Source organism: Oryctolagus cuniculus, chromosome 1, assembly GCF_964237555.1.
Source record: "Oryctolagus cuniculus chromosome 1, mOryCun1.1, whole genome shotgun sequence".
Taxonomy (NCBI): Eukaryota; Metazoa; Chordata; class Mammalia; order Lagomorpha; family Leporidae; genus Oryctolagus; species Oryctolagus cuniculus.
Genome location: NC_091432.1, coordinates 34,624,517 through 34,643,176, shown reverse-complemented (window position 1 = coordinate 34,643,176; position 18,660 = coordinate 34,624,517). Strand labels below are relative to the sequence as shown.

Sequence of the window (18,660 nt, the reverse complement as noted above, 5' to 3'; positions counted from 1 at the left end):
CAAATATCATAGTTCTCTCTGATCTGTGAGAAGCAATAGAGCACCTAAAAGGAAATCTGTAGAAATTAAATTGACACTTTAAGAAGCAATAACTTTACCAGCTCTTGTCTTGACTGTCGAGGAACAGTTTTGTTGTTGTTGTTTTCTTAATGGAGAATGGGACTAGGAATGGGAGAGGGAAGAGGTTCGGTGGGAGTGGGGGTGGGAGAGCAAGTATGATGGAAAGAATCACTATATTCCTAAAGTTATACTTAGGAAATTTGTGTTCATTAAATAAATGGTTTCTTTGGGGAAGAAATTTTTTTTGAAAGACAGACTTACAGAGAGAGAGAGAGAGTGAAAGACAGCAAGATATTCCATCTGCTGGTTCACTCCCCAAATGACCGCAATGGCTGGGCTGGATTAATCCAAAGCCAGGAGCCAGGAGCCAGGAGCTTCTTCCAAGTCTCTCACACGGGTGCAAGGGGCAAAGGACTTGGGCTATCTTCTGCTGCTTTCCCAGGCATATTAGCAGGGAGCTGGATAGAAGTGGAGCAGCTGAGATTGAACCTGCATCCATATGGAATGCCAGCACCTCAGGCGGCAGCTTTACCCACTATGTTACAGTACATCCCATATAAATGTACAATTACCAAGAATAAACTAAAAATTATATATATAAATATATACACACACATACATATATACTCTGCCTGGACTAAATAATACAAGAAATAATACAAGAGAGAGAGAGAGACATGAGTTTCATCATCCTACTTGTGGCTACTGTCAACAAATTGGAAAATCTAGATAAAATGGATAGATTTCCAGACACAGATTACTACAATTGAGGCATAAAGACAGAAAATCTGAACAGGCCAATAACCAAGATGGAGATTGAATCAGTAATAAAGTCCCTCCCAACAATGAAACGCCCAAGACCAGTTGGCTTCACTGTTGAATTATACTAAACTTTTAAACATTAATTCCAATTATTCTAAACTATTCAAAACAACTGAAAAGGAAGAAATCCTTCCAAACTCTTTCTATAAGATCAACATTACCTTAATTCCAAAACCAGAAAAAGATACAATAAAAAAGGAGAATTATAGACTAATATCCTTGATGAACATAGATGCAAAAATCCTCAACAAAATGCTAAACAAATACAACACATCAAAAAAAAAAAAATCATCCACCTGGACCAAGTGGGATTTATTCCAGTGATGCAGGGATGGTTCAACATGCTCAAATCAATAAACATTATACATCACATTAACAAAATGAAGAATAAAAATCATATGATTACCTCAATAGATGCAGAGAAAACATTTGTCAAATACAACATCTTTTCATAGTAAAAAAAAAATCTTTAAAAAATTGGGTGTGGAAGGAACATACCTCAATACAACCAAGGCAATATATCGCAAACCCACAACCAGCATCATAATGAATTTGGAAAAGTGGAAGCATTTCCACTAAGATCCAAAACCAGACAAAGATGCCCACTCTCATCAATACTATTCAATACAGTTTAGGAAGTTTTATCCAGAGCCATTAGGCATGAAAAATAAATCAAAGGGATACAAATTGGAAAGGAGGAAGTCAAATTACTCCTCTTTGCAGATGACATGATCCTGTATATAAGAGAACCAAAAGACCACTGAGAAACTATTGGAACTCATAAGAGAATTCAGCAAAGTTTCAAGATATAAAATCAACACAAAAATCAATGGCATTTGTATACACTAACAATGCTACAGCTGAGAAAGAACTTGTAAAGGCAATCCCATTCACAATAGCTACAAAAAAATTTTAAAAGTCTTGGGATAAATTTAACCAAGGATGTAAAAGATCTCTGCAACAAAAAAGAAGACTCTGAAAAATGGAAAAATCTTCCACATTCATGGATTGGAAGAATTAATATCATCAAAATATCAATAATACCCAAAGCAATTTATATAATCAATGCTCTCTTTTTCAACTTGAGATTTTACTTATTTTTGAGATAACATATTTTCATTTACATTATAGTCAAAGGCTTAAAGCTACACTAAATAAAGAGTTCAACAAATTAAAAGCAAAACTATCACAATTTGGCAGGGATATAGCTGTTTCCTTATTTTCTGCAGAACAGAATATTGAAACTTATATCACAGGATGCTGCTCCTCCGCACGCGGAGGAGCCGCACCGGACCGGACGCTTGTTGTTCCCTTTTTTACAAGTCCTTTCTATAGTAAAGTAAGAATAAGTAAACAGCAAACTCCCAAAGCAAGAATGAGTAGAGAGAAATGAGAAAGAACGAAGTAACGAACTTCCCCACGAACTCTCCAACGCACTCTCCAACCAACCCACACCACCATGCCGTCTCTCTCCTCCTATATAGTCCTCTCCACCAATCCGTGCTCTGCTACCCACACGCCGAGCGCGCCGCTCTCCTCCAATCAGGAGCGGCTCTTGCAGCTTGTCAAGTTGGTGAGAGGCAGCTGGGTAGAAGCTGTACGCTCCTCTCCCAGCGCCACATTGTGGGAGAGCAGATGCATAGAATAAGTCTTAATTCCAGTAACAGTATAGTCCGAGTTGCTCCCCACAACAGGATACCTTCTAGTAGAGTGGAAATAATGGAGAGTAGAGGAAAGCATGCGCAGGGAAGAAAAGCACAGGTTAAGACAAGAAGTATAATACTTAAGGTATACTAAGCTGATCTTCTGTATATTAAGATAATCGAAAATGAATCTTGATGTGAATGGAAGGGGAGAGGGAGTGGGAAAGGGGAGGGTTGTGGGTGGGAGGGACGGTATGGGGGGGGAAGCCATTGTAACACATGAGTCGTACTTTGGAAATTTATATTCATTAAATAAAAGATTAAAAAAAAAAAAGACAAGAAGTATAAGACATTGCAATGGATAAAGGTTTTTTTTTTTTTTTGGATGAAATCCTAAAAGCACCAGAAACAAAAGCAAAATTAGGCAAATAGAATTTCATCAAACTAAAATACAAAAGATTATACAACATACAGCAAAAGAAACAACAACACAGAACAAAGGAAACAATCAACAGAGTGAACAGACAACCTATATAATGGGAGAAAAATACATGTATGCTAAACATCTGACAAAATATATAGGGTACTCAAACAACTCAAGAGCAAAACCAACAAAATAATCCAATAAAAAATGAGCAATAGAGCAAAAGAGAAATTTCTTAAAAGAAGACATACAAATGACCAACAGGTATGTGAAAAAATGCTCAATACCACTAATCAGGAACATGCAAACCAAAACCATAATGAGCTATTACCTCACTCGGGTTAGATCGGGGATTACCAAAAGACAAAAGATAAAGAATGCTGGGGAGCATGTGGAGAAAAAGGAACTCTTGCACAGTGTTGGTAGGAAAACATTGTGGGAAAACAGAACTACAACATGACTGAATAATTCCACTACTGTGTATTTATCCAAAGGCAATGTAAATCAGTCTGTCCAATAGACATCAGTACTCCCATGTTTAATGCAACACTATTCACAACTGCCAAGAAGTAGGAACAACCTAAGTGACCATCAACTGATGAGTGAATAAGGAAAATGAGATATATATACACAAGTGAATGAAATCTGTTATTTGTGACACCATGGATAGAACTGGAAGATACCATGTTAGATAAAATAAGTCAGAAAGACAAGTAACACACAATCTCACTCATATGTTGAATCTAAAAAAGCAGGGAAGTATTCTATTGCAAGGAGAGTGAATATAGATAATGTTAATGCACTATATATTTTCTCTTTAAGCGCAGTAGGCTAATCCTGCGCCTGCAGCGCCGGCACCCCGGGTTCTAGTCCCAGTCAGGGTGCCAGATTCTGTCCAAGTTTCTCCTCTTCCAGGCCAGCTCTCTGCTGTGGCCCAGGAGTGCAGTAGAGGATGGCCCAAGTGCTTGGGCCCTGCACCCCATGGGAGACCAGGAGAAGCACCTGGCTCCTGGCTTTGGATCAGCACGGTGCGCCACCCGCAGTGCACTGGCCAAAGCAGCCATTGGGGGGTGAACCAACGGAAAAAGGAAGACTTTTCTCTCTGTCTCTCTCACTGTCCACTCTGCCTGTCAAAAAAATAAATTAATTAATTAATTAAATAAATAAATAAATAAAAGTTAGAATAAAGGATTTTGAATGTTTTCACCATAATGGAATGAGAAATGTCTGAGGGCATATATATGTTTATTCTAACTTGAATGTTACACAGTGTAAACATGAATTGAAATATTACATGGCGGGGGCTGACATTGTGGCATATGGGGTAAAGTTGCCACCTGTGATGTCAGCATTCCATACAGGCGCTGGTTCTAGTCCCAGCTGCTCCACTTCAGATCTAGTTCTCTGCTGATGGCCTGGGAAAAGCAGCAGAAGATGGCCCAAGGGTTTGAACCCATGCTACATACATGAGAGACCCAGATGAAGCTCTTGACTTTAGTCAGGCCTAGCCCCGGCCACTGTGGCATACGGTTGGGACGCCACTTAAACTGCCTGCCTCTTAACATAAACCAATGGATAGAAGATTTCTCCCTATTTGTCTCTCCTCTAACTCTGACTTTCAAATAAATAAAATAAATTTTTTTCAAAAAATTACATGATATCCCATAAATGCATGTAATTTTTATATCAGTTTTTAAAAACCCAAAAGAGATAGAAACTAAAAGAAAAAAAAAAAGGCTTCAGGTCATTGTTCTCTACCTGACAGCAGAGGTAGTTAGTAGGTATCTGATGAAAAGTATCAGAAATTATCTCCCAAAGTCAGAGGCTACCTTTCAAAGGTCAGACCAGTCCCAAGCAATACATATTTGGAAACCCTGAGGTGGAGTTCTTGGCCATATTCCACCAAGCCAGAGGGTGTATCTGTTCTTCATAGACTGTATCATTCCAACAGGATACCATATTTCTTGCCATCTAACTTGGACACACTTATTTAATTGACACTTACCCTACACTAATGCTGAAACCAATGCCTCCACACCACAATGAAAGCAATGATAACCTGTAGTTGGACTTTCAGATTTTATAACACTATTAAGGTAGATAATGATTACTCATTCAGGAGATATAAGTTCTTCTCAGACTTATTTAGAAGACATCTGAAAGTCGGCTCACTGAGAGACCTCATTTGTGAAGCCTCACCTCCAATAGAGCTGGTTTGGAAGGGTGATCAGTGAATTCAATGAAGGACAACACTTGATTTTTTTCATTAAATCTACCTCTCTAGTGTTGTGTGATCATGTAAAATGCACATGTACATTTGGATGGTCAATTATGCTTGTTAAATTATAAATTTTAATTTAAATTGCACAACAGAAATATAGTTCACTGAGGAACAGTCTGTTTTTCTACAAAAAGTTGCATTACTAAGGAAATTTGTATTATCAAAATTCATTTTGTAAAACTAGAGTTCAAGGACAGGTGTTTGACACAGTGTTGGGACCCCACTTGATGCCTGCATCCCTAATCAGAGTGCCTGGATTTGGGTCCTGGCTTCCCTCCTAATTCTAGCTTACTGCTAGGGCACATGCTGGGAGACAACAGGTGATGGTTCTAGTAGTTAGGTCCCTGCCATCCACGTGGAGATCCAGATTGAGTTCCCTGCTCCTGGCTTCAGAATGACCCAGCCCTAGTTGTTGCAGGAATTTAGGGAGTGAGCCAGTGGGTGGGAGACCATTTGTCTGATTTTCAAATAAATAAATAATTTTTTTAAGATTTTATTTATTTATTTGACAGGTAGAGTTACAGACTGTGAGAGGGAGAGACAAAGAGAAAGGTCTTCCTTCCGTTGGTTCACTCCCCAAATGGCTGCCACAGCTGGTGCTGTGCCGATCCAGAGAAAAATCTTCCATGCTCATGGATTGGAAGAATCAGTATCATCAAAATGTCCATTCTCCCAAAAGCAATTTATACATTCAATGCAATACCAATCAAGATACCGAAGACCTTCTTCTCAGATCTGGAAAAAATGATGCTGAAATTCATATGGAGACACAAGAAACCTTGAATAGCTAAAGCAATCTTGTACAACAAAAACAAAGCCGGAGGCATCACAATACCAGATTTCAAGACATACTACAGGGCAGTTGTTATCAAAACAGCATGGTACTGGTACAGAAACAGATGGATAGACCAATGGAACAGAATAGAAACACCAGAAATCAATCCAAACATCTACAACCAACTTATATTTGATCAAGGATCCAAAACCAATCCCTGGAGTAAGGACAGTCTATTCAGTAAATGGTGCTGGGAAAATTGGATTTCCACGTGCAGAATCATGAAGCAAGACCCCTACCTTTCACCTTACATAAAAATTCACTCAACATGGATTAAAGACTTAAATCTACGACCTGACACCATCAAATTATTAGAGAGCATTGGAAAAACCCTGCAAGATATAGGTACCGGCAATGACTTCTTGGAAAATACCCCAGAAGCACAGGCAGTCAAAGCCAAAATTAACATTTGGGATTGCATTAAATTGAGAAGTTTCTGTACTGCAAAAGAAACAGTCAGGAAAGTGAAGAGGCAACCAACAGAATGGGAAAAAAATATTTGCAAACTACGCAACAGATAAAGGGTTGATAACTAGAATCTACAAAGAGATCAAGAAACTCCACAACATCAAAACAAACAACCCACTTAAAAGATGGGCCAAGGACCTCAATAGACATTTTTCAAAAGAGGAAATCCAAATGGCCAACAGGCACATGAAAAAATGTTCAAGATCACTAGCAATCAGGGAAATGCAAATCAAAACCACAATGAGGTTTCACCTAACCCCAGTTAGAATGGCTCACATTCAGAAATCTACCAACAACAGATGCTGGAGAGGATGTGGGGGAAAAGGGACACTAACCCACTGTTGGTGGGAATGCAAACTGGTTAAGCCATTATGGAAGTCAGTCTGGAGATTCCTCAGAAACCTGAATATAACCCTACCATTCAACCCAGCCATCCCACTCCTTGGAATTTACCCAAAGGAAATGAAATTGGCAAACAAACAAGCAGTCTGCACATTAATGTTTATTGCAGCTCAATTCACAATAGCTAAGACCTGGAACCAACCCAAATGCCCATCAACAGTAGACTGGATAAAGAAACTATGGGACATGTACTCTATAGAATACTATACGGCAGTCAAAAACAACGAAATCCGGTCATTTGCAACTAGATGGAGGAATCTGGAACACATCATGCTGAGTGAATTAAGCCAGTCCCAAAGGGACAAATATCATATGTTCTCCCTGATCGGCAACAACTAACTGAGCACCAAAGGGGAAACCTGTTGAAGTGAAATGGACACTATGAGAAACCGTGACTTGATCAGCTCTTGTCCTGACTGTTGATGTACAATGTAATACTTCATCCATTTTAGTATTTTTCTTGTTCTAGTACTATTGGTTGAACTCTGTAAGTAACACACAATTATTCTTAAGTGTCTAGATTTTAACTGGAAAGTGATCCCTGTTAGGAATTTGGAAAACATTATGCTGAGTGAAATAAGCCAACCCCATAGGGACAAATATCATATGTTCTCCCTGATCGGTGACAACTAACTGAGCACCAAAAAGGAAACCTGTTAAAGTGAAATGAACACTATGAGAAACGGTGACTTGATCAGCCCTTGCCCTAACTGGTGATGAACAACTTAATATGTTATCCCTCTTAGTATTTTTGTTTGTTTGTTCTACTTAATACTTTTGGTTGAATACTTAACTGAAAAGCGATCGCTGTTAAATATAAGAGTGGGAATAAGAGAGGGAAGAGATGTGCAATTTGGGACATGCTCAAGCTGACTTGCCCCAAACGGTAGAGTCAGAAACATACCAGGGGATTCCAATTCAATCCCATCAAGGTAGCATGTACCAATGCCATCTCACTAGTCCAAGTGATCAATTTCTGTTCACAATTGATCATAATGATAGGACTAAGAGCCAAAGGGAGCACATAAACAAGACTAGTGTCTGCAAATACTAGCTGATAGAATAAAAAAGGGAGAGAACGCTCCAACATGGGAAGCGAGATACACAGCAGATTCATAGAATGGCAGATGTCCTAAACAGCAGCCTCAGAATCAGCCCTTAAGGCATGCAGATCTGGCTGAAAAGCCCATGAGAGTATTTCAGGCATGGAAAGCCAAAACACTCTGGGGAAAAAAAAAAAAAAAGACCTAAATGAAAGATCTCCACGAGTGAGATCCCAGTGGAAAGAACAGGTCATCAAAGAAGGAGGTACCTTTCTCTGAAGGGAGGAGAGAACTTCCACTCTGACTATGACCTTGTCTAAATATGATCAGAGTCGGTGAACTCAAAAGGCTTCCATAGCCTTGGCAACTCATGACAAGAGCCTAGGGTGATTACTGATGCCATAAACAAGAGTGTCAAATTGTTAAGTCAACAACAGGAGTCACTGTGCACTTACTCCTCATGTAGGATCTCTGTCCTTAATGTGCTGTACATTGTGATTTAATGCTATAACTAGTACTCAAACAGTATTTTTCACTTTGTGTTTCTATGTGGGTGCAAACTGTTGAAATCTTTACTTAATATATGCTAAACTGATCTTCTGTATATAAAGAGAATTGAAAATGAATCTTGATGTGAATGGAAGGGGAGAGGGAGCGGGAAAGGGGAGGGTTGTGGGTGGGAGGGACATTATGGGGGGGAGCCATTGTAATCCATAAGCTGTACTTTGGAAATTTATATTCATTAAATAAAAGTTAAAAAAAAAACAAAGATTATGACTATACTAAATATGCAATTTATATATGAGTTCAGCTATTTTAATATGAGAATATCCCTATTATTAAATATTTATTGGTATCATAATTTTTATAATGTGTTTAGAATCCTAGTGAGTTTTTCCAAATGCTTCCTATTTTAAGTAAAGCTGTGATTCTTGTACAGATATTTTGACGATACCATTTAAGAGTTCCTTAAGAATTTCTAGAAGTTGAATTTCTGAATCAAAATGTATAGACAATTTTAAGGCTGTTGATGTGTATCTCCACATTGAATTCTTTATTGTAAATGGTTTAATTTCTAAAGCTACTAGAAATATTATTTTAAAACCCACATAAAGACACATTAGTAGAGTAAAATATTGTTTGTTAACTTTACCAATTTTAGAATAATTTTCTGATAGTGAATATTTAATCTTTAACATTTCATTACTGATTTTTCTACTCATATAACTACTCATGAAGAAATATCAAGATATAGTGAGATTTTATATAAGTTATTTTAATTCTACTTAGAAGATAATTAATTAAAAGCAGAAATTTCCAAAATATAGAATATATGTTAAACTTCAGATATTTTAAAGATAACTGAGTTCAAAATATCTAATTAGCCCAATGTCCCTTCCCATATACTTATGAGAATATATCCAATTATCTTGAAGAAGGCAATTAAAATTACTATTAATAATCTTAATACTAAGATGTGTTATAATTCATTTGATAATTACATTTCCCACAAAGATACTGTCAACATAAACTGTGAAACTGTAGATCCATCCTGTTTACAAGTATCAGAGACAATATGCTCACTGTTCTGTTGTACTTAAATGTTGTGTTGCAGTTTTTCTTAACAGATAATACGTGACATGAAACATATCTGATTTTATGCTTCATAATTTCCATTCTGATGTTTAATATTAAAAATTATACTTATGTATCACACATGTCAGAAAATGATTTAAATAAACTAAGGGAACTAAAAGCAGTCATGCCTTTCATTTCAAATACAGAATAGAAATCTTTTGTTCATAGATATTAAGAATCATCTTTAGTCAGAAATGAAAACTAATTACATTTTTTGGTTTATGCAGCTAACATTCAATATTTAGTCTAAATGTTCATGTCATATTTAAGGTTGGCCATGAATCAAAACATTGTCATAAAAATAGGAAAAATCAAGAGACTACAATTCAAGACTTACTCACGAGTTTTAAAAATCCATTATTTTTTTTCTTTACTATGATTTCTATAACAAAGAAATAAATGTAATTATTTTGATTTAAAAAACATACTGCAGAAAAGGTACCATTTAAGCCAGGCTTAAGTTTATACTTTTTATTGCTATTTTTCTTCAAAAGTATGCATTAGAATAAATATTTTTCTAAACACCAAAGTAAATACAATAAATGGTTCTGGCATATTTATTTCTTTGAAAAGATGCCCTGAATCTCAGACAACATAAATACTAAGCACTGTTGCAGTTGCCATAGTAACAAGTAAATAGGAGCATAAAAATACATGCAATTTTCAAATGTATTCACTTTTTTCATAAACATGCATATTTTATAGGTAAAAGATTACTCAATTATTGCTTAACCTTCCTTTGAGAGAGAGAAACATATAATTCTTTAGAAACAGAAGCTTATCATGTAGCAGTGGAACAGGTTCAAAGTTTTTAAATGTTATATGGGAAATCTTAAGGTTTTTATGCCAACATTCCTTAGGAAGGGGTAAAAGTGCATATACTTCTTTTCTCCCAAGCATGAAATTCCCTTTTATTTTGCTTATTATTCACACACACCAAATGCAGCATTTGACCTTGGAAAATTGAAAGCCATGCTGATCACAAAGAAGCACAAAGGTAATCCAGGAGTTACTACTTGAATAAATAAACTGAAGTTTTCTTATTGCAATGTGCTAAATTGCAGTTCAGTGAGTTCTTTCCCTTTTCCTCTCCCCTTATTAAAATTCAATCTTCCTGTTTACAAATACCTCAATAGATACATTTAAAACATGTATAAGATCATTTAAGGGGCCTGAGCTGTGGCACAGCAGGTTAACGCCTTGGCCTGAAGCGCTGGCATCCCATATGGGCCCCAGTTCTCGACCCAGCTGCTCCACTTCCGATCCAGCTCTCTACTATAACCTGGGAAAGCAGTAGATTATGGCCCAAGTCCTTGGGCCCCTGCACCTGCATGGGAGATCTGGAAGAAGTTCCTGGCTCCTGGCTTCGGATTGGTGCAGCTACGGCCATTGTGGTCATTTGGGGAGTGAATCTTCCGATGGAAGACACCCCCCCCCCCCGCCGCCTCTCCTCTCTCTGTAAATCTGACTTTCAAATAAATAAATAAATCTTAAAAAAAAGATCATTTAAATCTTACACTTAGAGTTGAAGAGTGCTTAAGCTTATTTTACAGAGCTGCAGCAGAAGCATCTCTGTAAATCTGTTGATACTAGTAAGCCAAGCAAAACAGAAGAGTTACTCAACTATCACTGGGAAACAAATCTTCCACTACTGATTACATATATTTGGACTTCCAATTTGTTTCAGTAACAACTATTATGTACCATTCTCCAAGGGTAAAATTTAAAAATTTTAAAAGATCACTGTTTAGGCAGTGTGCCAAAATATGGGAAGACAAAACAGTGCTCCAGAGCTCACCTTGTGCTCACTCCTTGATAAAGAAACCATGTGCAGTAATGGCAAAGCATTGACTAGTCTGCAAGAGAAAAAACAATTAGAAACACGCTTATCATGCATATGCATGATCCTGTTTATTTTATTGAAGAGAAATCAATTACTTACATAAACAATGATAGGCAGGTACAATTATCCTTATATTTGTAGTGAGCATAAATTCCCAAATGTGAAAAATAAACAAGTACAGTAGGCTCCCCTTATCTACAGAGAATATGTTCCAAGAACCTCCAGTGGATGCCTGAAATCACAGATACCACTGAACACTATAAATGCTATGTTTTTTTCCTTTTCCTACATACACAAGTTCAATGCCCCTTTTCATTGTCACTAAGCACTTACCACACCCAGTGAATGTAAATTCTACAGTTTGAGAATAAACAATAAAACTAGCTTAAATTTTTTTTGCTCTTCACAGATAACAGATTTGTCCTTACTTTAGATCTTAGTATATGGTTATTTTATTGTTGAGTTGAGAACTTTAACCTTTTGCACTTAAAGGAAGCACTTCACAGCTTCTCTTTGCATATCAGAATTGCCAGCATCTCTGCTCTTGCACTTGGGGCCATTTTTAAGCATGATAAAGGTAATGTGAACACACTGCAGCATTACCATGGTGACTGTGATAACCAAGACAGCTTATCAGTGATTAACGAGTGGGTAGCAAATACAGCATGGATATGCTGGACAAAGGTATAATTCACATCTCAGGCATGATGGAGGAGGGCAGTGGGAGATTTCATCATGCTACTCAGAATGGCATCCAATTTAAACCTTATGGATTGTTATTCTTAAAATTTTTTAGGCCGGGGCCGGCACTGTGGCACAGTAGGTTAATCCTCCACCTTCAGCATCAGCATCCCATATGGGTGCTGGTTCTAGTCCCTGCTGCTCCTCTTCCAATCAAACTCCCTGCTAATGTGCCTGGGATGTCAGTGGAAGACAGTCCAAGCACTTGGGTCATCATACCCATGTAGGAGACTGGAGAAAGCTCCTGGCTCCAGGCGCAGCTCCGGCTGTTGCAGCCATTTGGGGAGTGGAACAGCACTTGGAAGACTTTTCTCTCTGTCTCTCCCCCTCTCTAACTGTACCTCTCCAATAAATAAACAAAATCTTCAAAAAGATTTTAGTTCATATTTTTGGACTGTTGTGTACTGCATGTAACTGAAATTGTAGAAAGAGGTGAGGAGGATGGAGAGACTATTACAAATTCAAACATACTCGGATTCAACATGGACATGATAAAAATACCACAGGAAAAAGTACTGGTGTCAATAATCTCATAGATATTGTGACAACTGAGGCGCTTTCAACTACTTATTGTTTTTCACACATATAAATTTATAATTCAGCTAGTGTTGGGATTCCATGTATTGGAAAAATATGACTTAATTTCCTATTACAATGTACAACTCAATCTCAAATGTATCAGTTGTTTAAATAAACTTGAGAGATCATTAAATAACAAGATTAGTCCAATAAAACTCTGGAGAAATCTTACATCCACTTACATTCAAATAAATATATCCAGGTATCTTTAGCATTCTAACAGAAATAATCTGAATCTGAGATGACCCAAAACAAATGGTGAAAGATCATGCAGCTCTCTAGGACTGAGATAGAAATGGTTCCATCATCACATCATCACTGCCATATGGTTTAAATTGGATCAGGTTTGACTCAATCATGTGGATTATTTTTCATTTTGTCCACTGAAAGACACAGAATGACCATTTCCTTCAGTTTGAGTTCCTTATCTTGAGGTCTCTGTTTTTATCTGTCTCTTCTTCCATTCATTTTTTTAAAAAAGATTTATTTATTCATTTGAAAGGCAGAGCTACAGAGAGGCAGAGAAGCAGAGAGAGAGAGGGGCAGAGGCAGAGAAAGAGAGAGAGGTCTTCCATCTACTTGGTCACTCCCCAGATGGCCACTATGGCCAGAGCTGTGCCAATCTGAAGCCAGGAGCCAGGAGCCAGGAGCCAGGAACCAGGAGCTTCCTCCGGGTCTCCCATATGGGTGCAGGAGCCCAAGGACTTGGGTCATCTTCTATTACTTTCCCAAGCCATAGCAGAGAGCTGGACGGGAAATGGAGAAGCCAGGACTGGAAACAGGGCCCATATGGGATGCTGGCACTGCAGGCGGTGGCTTTTACCCATTATGCCACAGTGCAGGCCCTCTTCCATTCACTTACACATAAACACACACACACACACACACACACACGCACTTATAAATTTGCCAATGCTTACAGTATTATTTCTTTAATATAGTTGGTTTGAGTTTTCCAACATTAGTAAATTTGACTTGTAAACTGGAATGATGGCCACCTCTTCACAATTTTCATAATCCTACCCATGTCTTACTGACTCAGTTAGGAGCAACATAAATTAGAACCTAGAACTTTGCAAATTTTCATGCTAGTGGCTGCAGAAACTAATCTGAGTTATCTGACAGTGTGCCTGAAATGCCCTACCAAAAACAGATCATTTCTTTGGAATATAATATTTTACCTTAAATATTCAAAAAGTTAAATTTCCATTTCACTTGATAAAATGCCTGTGTTAATGTTAATATAGAATTGTTTTCACTGGATGATAAATCACATGTAGACAATAAAGTATTTATTATCTATAACACTGGTAACAGGGATAAATAATATAGCCCACTGTCTTCACTGTTCTTCAGAATGCAGGAACATGATCCTCTAGAACTTGATGACTCCCACAAATCAAACTCTTGGTTACAGCTTCAAATAATAACTTTTAAAATATTTATTTATTTATCTGAAACACAGAGTTACAGAGAGAGGAGGGGGAGACAGAGATCTTCCATCCCCTGGCTCACTCCCCAAATGGCCAAATGGGTAGGGGCTGGGCCAAGCCAAAGCCAGTACCCAAGAGCTCCTTTTGGGTTTCCCACGTGGGTGGAAGGAACCCAAGTACTTGGACAATCTTGTGCTTTTTCCAGGCCATTAACAAGGAGCTAGATTGGAAGTGGAGCAGCAGGGACTCAAACAAGTGCCCACATGGGATGCCAGTGTCACAAGTCGCAGGTATACATACTTCAACACAATGGCAGGCCTATATAATATTTTTCAAATGCCCTACTCTTCCAGTCTGCTGTTTGATATTTACTTGTAATCCTTTGATTATGATTCCAGTACCCACTAATCAGAAGTAACTTTCAGGAGTGAACAGAATAGGCACAGTGAACTGCTTGACACATTAAGGCACCATATTAGGTAACCTCACCTCCTTTGAAAACTGAACAGCAAGGAAATTCTTCAGTTTGCAGAGTCTAGTATAAATAAAAATGTCTATGACTGAGGATTTAGGAACCACACAGCTAGTAGATAGGAGGTGCTTTGTAAGCTTTTTTTCTTGAGGGAATAATTTAAACTTCATAAAGTCTAAAGAATTAACTAAAATATTAAACATTTATGACTATCCATATAGGATATAATAGAAGAGATACAGGGATAATATGACTACTGAAAAAGGAAAAAACATGGATTATCATCTTTATATTCCTCTCCAACACTTTTAAACCATTCCTCTCTGCTTTTACCAACTCAGTGAAGGGAAAATGTCCTTGGAGAACAGAAAAGGAAAAACATACTCATCTTTAAAACAACAATAAAATGAATTTTGATGACTAGATTAGCTTAATCTCGTAGCATGCAATAACAAAGCTACTGGAAAACAAACTATATAGTATATGAAGAGCCGAATGTACCACATGAACTTAGTTATCTTTTAACAATGGAGTGGTGGATAATAGTATGTGAAAAATGAATAGTATATCCTACTTCAATGTCCTAAGTTTTTTCATTCAATTTCTCCATCCACTAGTTCACTCCCCAAATGACCACAACAGCCAGAGCTAGGTCTATCTGAAGCCAGGAGCCTGGAGCTTCTTTCAGGTCTCAGGTCTCTCACACAGGTGCACAGGCCCAAGGGCTTGGGCCATTTTCTACTGCTTTCCCAGGCCATAGCAGAGAGCTAGATCAGAAGTAGAGCAGCCAGGACTAGAACTGGAGCCCATATCGGACAGCGGTGCCAGGACTGGAACTGGAGCCCATATCGGATAGCGGTGCTGCAGGCAGAGGCTTAACCTACTACACCCCAGCACTGGCCCCGTAAAAATATTATTAAATTGGACTACTAAATGCTAGAGATTCAACCCCTTTTATTAATTTTTTATTACTCTTCCTGAGTAAACATGTAATGAATTTCAGATAGTTTTCTTCAATTTTTAGTCATTTGTGAAGGCCAAGAACTTTTAGTATCTATAAAATGAGAGCACATAACATTGAATATAAAATAGGGAGAATGGCTTCTAGTGGCATACAATATAGTTATTTTACCCTGTAGATTATGACCTTCTTCATAAAGATGGATCCAACATGGCATCTCTTACTAGAGAGATACAAAAATACAGACTAATTTACTTTGGTATACCTGATCCAAATACATTTCTCATCATTTTAAGTGATTTAGATAACAGTATTAAAACTACCTAACCGTGTTACCTAGTTTCTGAACCAATATTTGCTCCAACTCTAAGGGAGGACTAAGGAACAATAGTACTTGTATCCTGACAGCTAGCCTAGCTTTATCTGCCTGAAATAAAAACTGGGAAAATAGGATATACTGTATGCTAAACCCAAATTAACTATGACAGAGAGTCTAAAAAAATGTCCTTCTACATTGGGTTATATTTCTTATCTCTTCTTTTGCAGGATTATCTGACTTTAATCTAAGACAAATATTAGATCCATTTTTAAGTGTATCTTTCCCTATATTATATATTTGAATATTATATATTACATATACATAAAATAATATATACATCAACAAAATTCACTGATATCTCACTTTCCAAATTAGATTTTTAAAATCCTGAACTTAAATACATATATTTACATTGCTCAATAGAATATTTTCTTTTTTAATATTCGAATAAGAAAATATATTTAAGTTAGCCAAACACAGAAAATATAAATTTATAAATTTATCCATAGAGAAATGTTCATAGACTAACACTGTAGACTAGAATTTGCACTGCACAAAAAGATTGTTTTTAAAAGTGATACTGTCTTTCAAATTAATATATCTGACTGCTTTCTCTAATGTTCCTACTTCACCTGCAGCACATCAGACAAGGTAATAATTTATGATAATCATATGAAAATATACAATTAATATTCATCACCTCTCATTTCTCATCACTTTAGATGATCAGTAATGCAGAGTGAAAATGCTGTCAGATTTCTAATTGCTTTGTAATGGGCTTGAAACAGGGAAATCATTAAAGGCAAACAATCTGTCATTTGTCTGTTACTTTAACTATCTATCACACCAAAAAACTCATTAAAGAAATTGCTAATGAGCTACAAAAGACTATACTCATGGCGTTTCTACAGTAGATTGAAAAGTAATAATAAGAATTGCATTAAATATCTTTAACATATGATTTTTTTGTAGAAATTCATCAGAAAACATCTATTCTTCAGTACAATTTTTAAGTTGTGTGATTTCATTATTTTGGCATTTAATCCATCATCGCAGAAGTCCTTTTACCACATAACACTTGTTTTTCATCAGTCTTGAAATAATTAAATTTAAAGGTTTCAAGAAGAAGCTGAAATGCTAAATGTGTTTATTACAAGTAAACTGACATAAGTAATAAAAAACTGTACTATAACCCAAATGCTATGTGAATAATATATTTTTAAATGTGATTTTCTTTACCCTAATATATCTTGTGGACTTGAACTATTGAAGTTACAATGCTTTACTCATCTTAAATAAGGCTGTCATCATACAAAAATTATATTCAGCTATTGAAATTGAAGATAATAATATTAAATTCTTAAAAACAACACTATTTTGAAACTTCAAAAGATAATAAGCAACAAAAAAGTCTCCTGTTACTTTAGGTAATTTTTAGGGGAAAAATCATTTTTTTTAAGATTTATTTATGGTCGGCGCCGCGGCTCAATAGGCTAATCCTCTGCCTAGCGGCGCCGGCACACCGGGTTCTAGTCCCAGTCAGGGCGCCAGATTCTTTCCTGGTTGCTCCTCTTCCAGGCCAGCTCTCTGCTGTGGCCCGGGAAGGCAGTGGAGGATGGCCCAAGTGCTTGGGCCCTGCACCCCATGGGAGGCCAGGAGAAGCACCTGGCTCCTGCCTTTGGATCAGCGCGGTGCGCCGGCTGCAGCGCGCCAGCCGTGGCGGCCATTGGAGAGTGAACCAACAGCAAAGGAAGACCTTTCTCTCTGTCTTTCTCTCACTATCCACTCTGCCTGTCAAAAAAAAAAAAAAAAAAAGATTTATTTATTTATTTGAAAGTCAGAGTTACACAGAGAGAGAAGGAGAGGCAGAGAGAGAGAGAAGTCTTCCATCTGATAGTTCACTCCCCAATTGGCCGCAATGGTCAGAGCTGTGCTTATCCGAAGTCAGAAGCCAGGAGCTTCTTCGGGTCTCCCATGCAGGTACAGGGGCCCAAGCACTTGGGTCATCTTCTACTGCTTTCTCAGGCCATATCAGAGAGTGCGATCAGAAGTGCAGCAGCTGGGACTCAAACCGGTGCCCATCTGGGATGCCAGCACAGGCCAGGGCATTAACTCGCTATGCCACAGCATCAGCCCCAAAAATCATTTCTTTAAATGAGCACACCAAACTGTATGTCTTTGTCAATTCTACAATTCTATTTGAGGTATTCAGTATTTTGAAAAAGTTAATAACAATAACACTAGGTTTGCTTTAAAAATAAGGAACACATACATAAACAAAAAATAGATTTTTTTTGTTGGTTATAAAGTAGATTTGCGGGGGCAGGTGATGTGGCCTAGCTGATAAAACTGCCCCCTGCAGTGCCAGCATCCCCTAGTTTGGAGTCATGGCTGCTCCACTTCTGATTCAGCTCCCTGCTATGGCCTGGGAAAGCAGTAGAAGATGTTCCAAGCCCTTAGGCTCCAGCACCTGCGTTGAGGTTTCAGAAGAAGTTCCTGGTTCCTGGCTCCTAGCTCCTGGCTTTGGGTTGGCTCAGCTCTGGCCATTATGGCAATTTGGGAAGTGAACAGCGGATGGAAGACCTCTCTCTGTCTCTCCCTCTCTCTCTGTAATTCTGCCTGAATTTCAAATTAAATAAATAAATCTTAAAAAAAAATAAAGTGTAGTTGCACTTTATTTTAGAATACGTAACAAA

At 37.6% G+C, this 18,660-nt stretch overlaps 1 protein-coding gene across 19 annotated transcripts in view; it reads right to left on the bottom strand.

The window, feature by feature from the left end:
• DCDC1 (doublecortin domain containing 1) overlaps positions 1 to 18,660 on the bottom strand; it is a 557,706-nt gene that overhangs the window by 533,611 nt on the left and 5,435 nt on the right. For 12 of the 19 annotated variants that reach the window (XM_070071610.1, XM_070071604.1, XM_070071605.1 and 9 more), the window contains one exon: positions 11,415 to 11,472. In XM_070071610.1, coding sequence (XP_069927711.1) covers positions 11,415 to 11,444 — 30 coding nt within the window. In that variant the 5' untranslated portion in view covers positions 11,445 to 11,472. Of the gene's footprint in view, positions 1 to 9,953; positions 9,999 to 11,414; positions 11,473 to 12,961; positions 16,308 to 18,660 lie in introns of those variants that run through there. The other 7 variants (XM_070071602.1, XM_070071600.1, XM_070071598.1 and 4 more) reach the window with 4 other exon arrangements.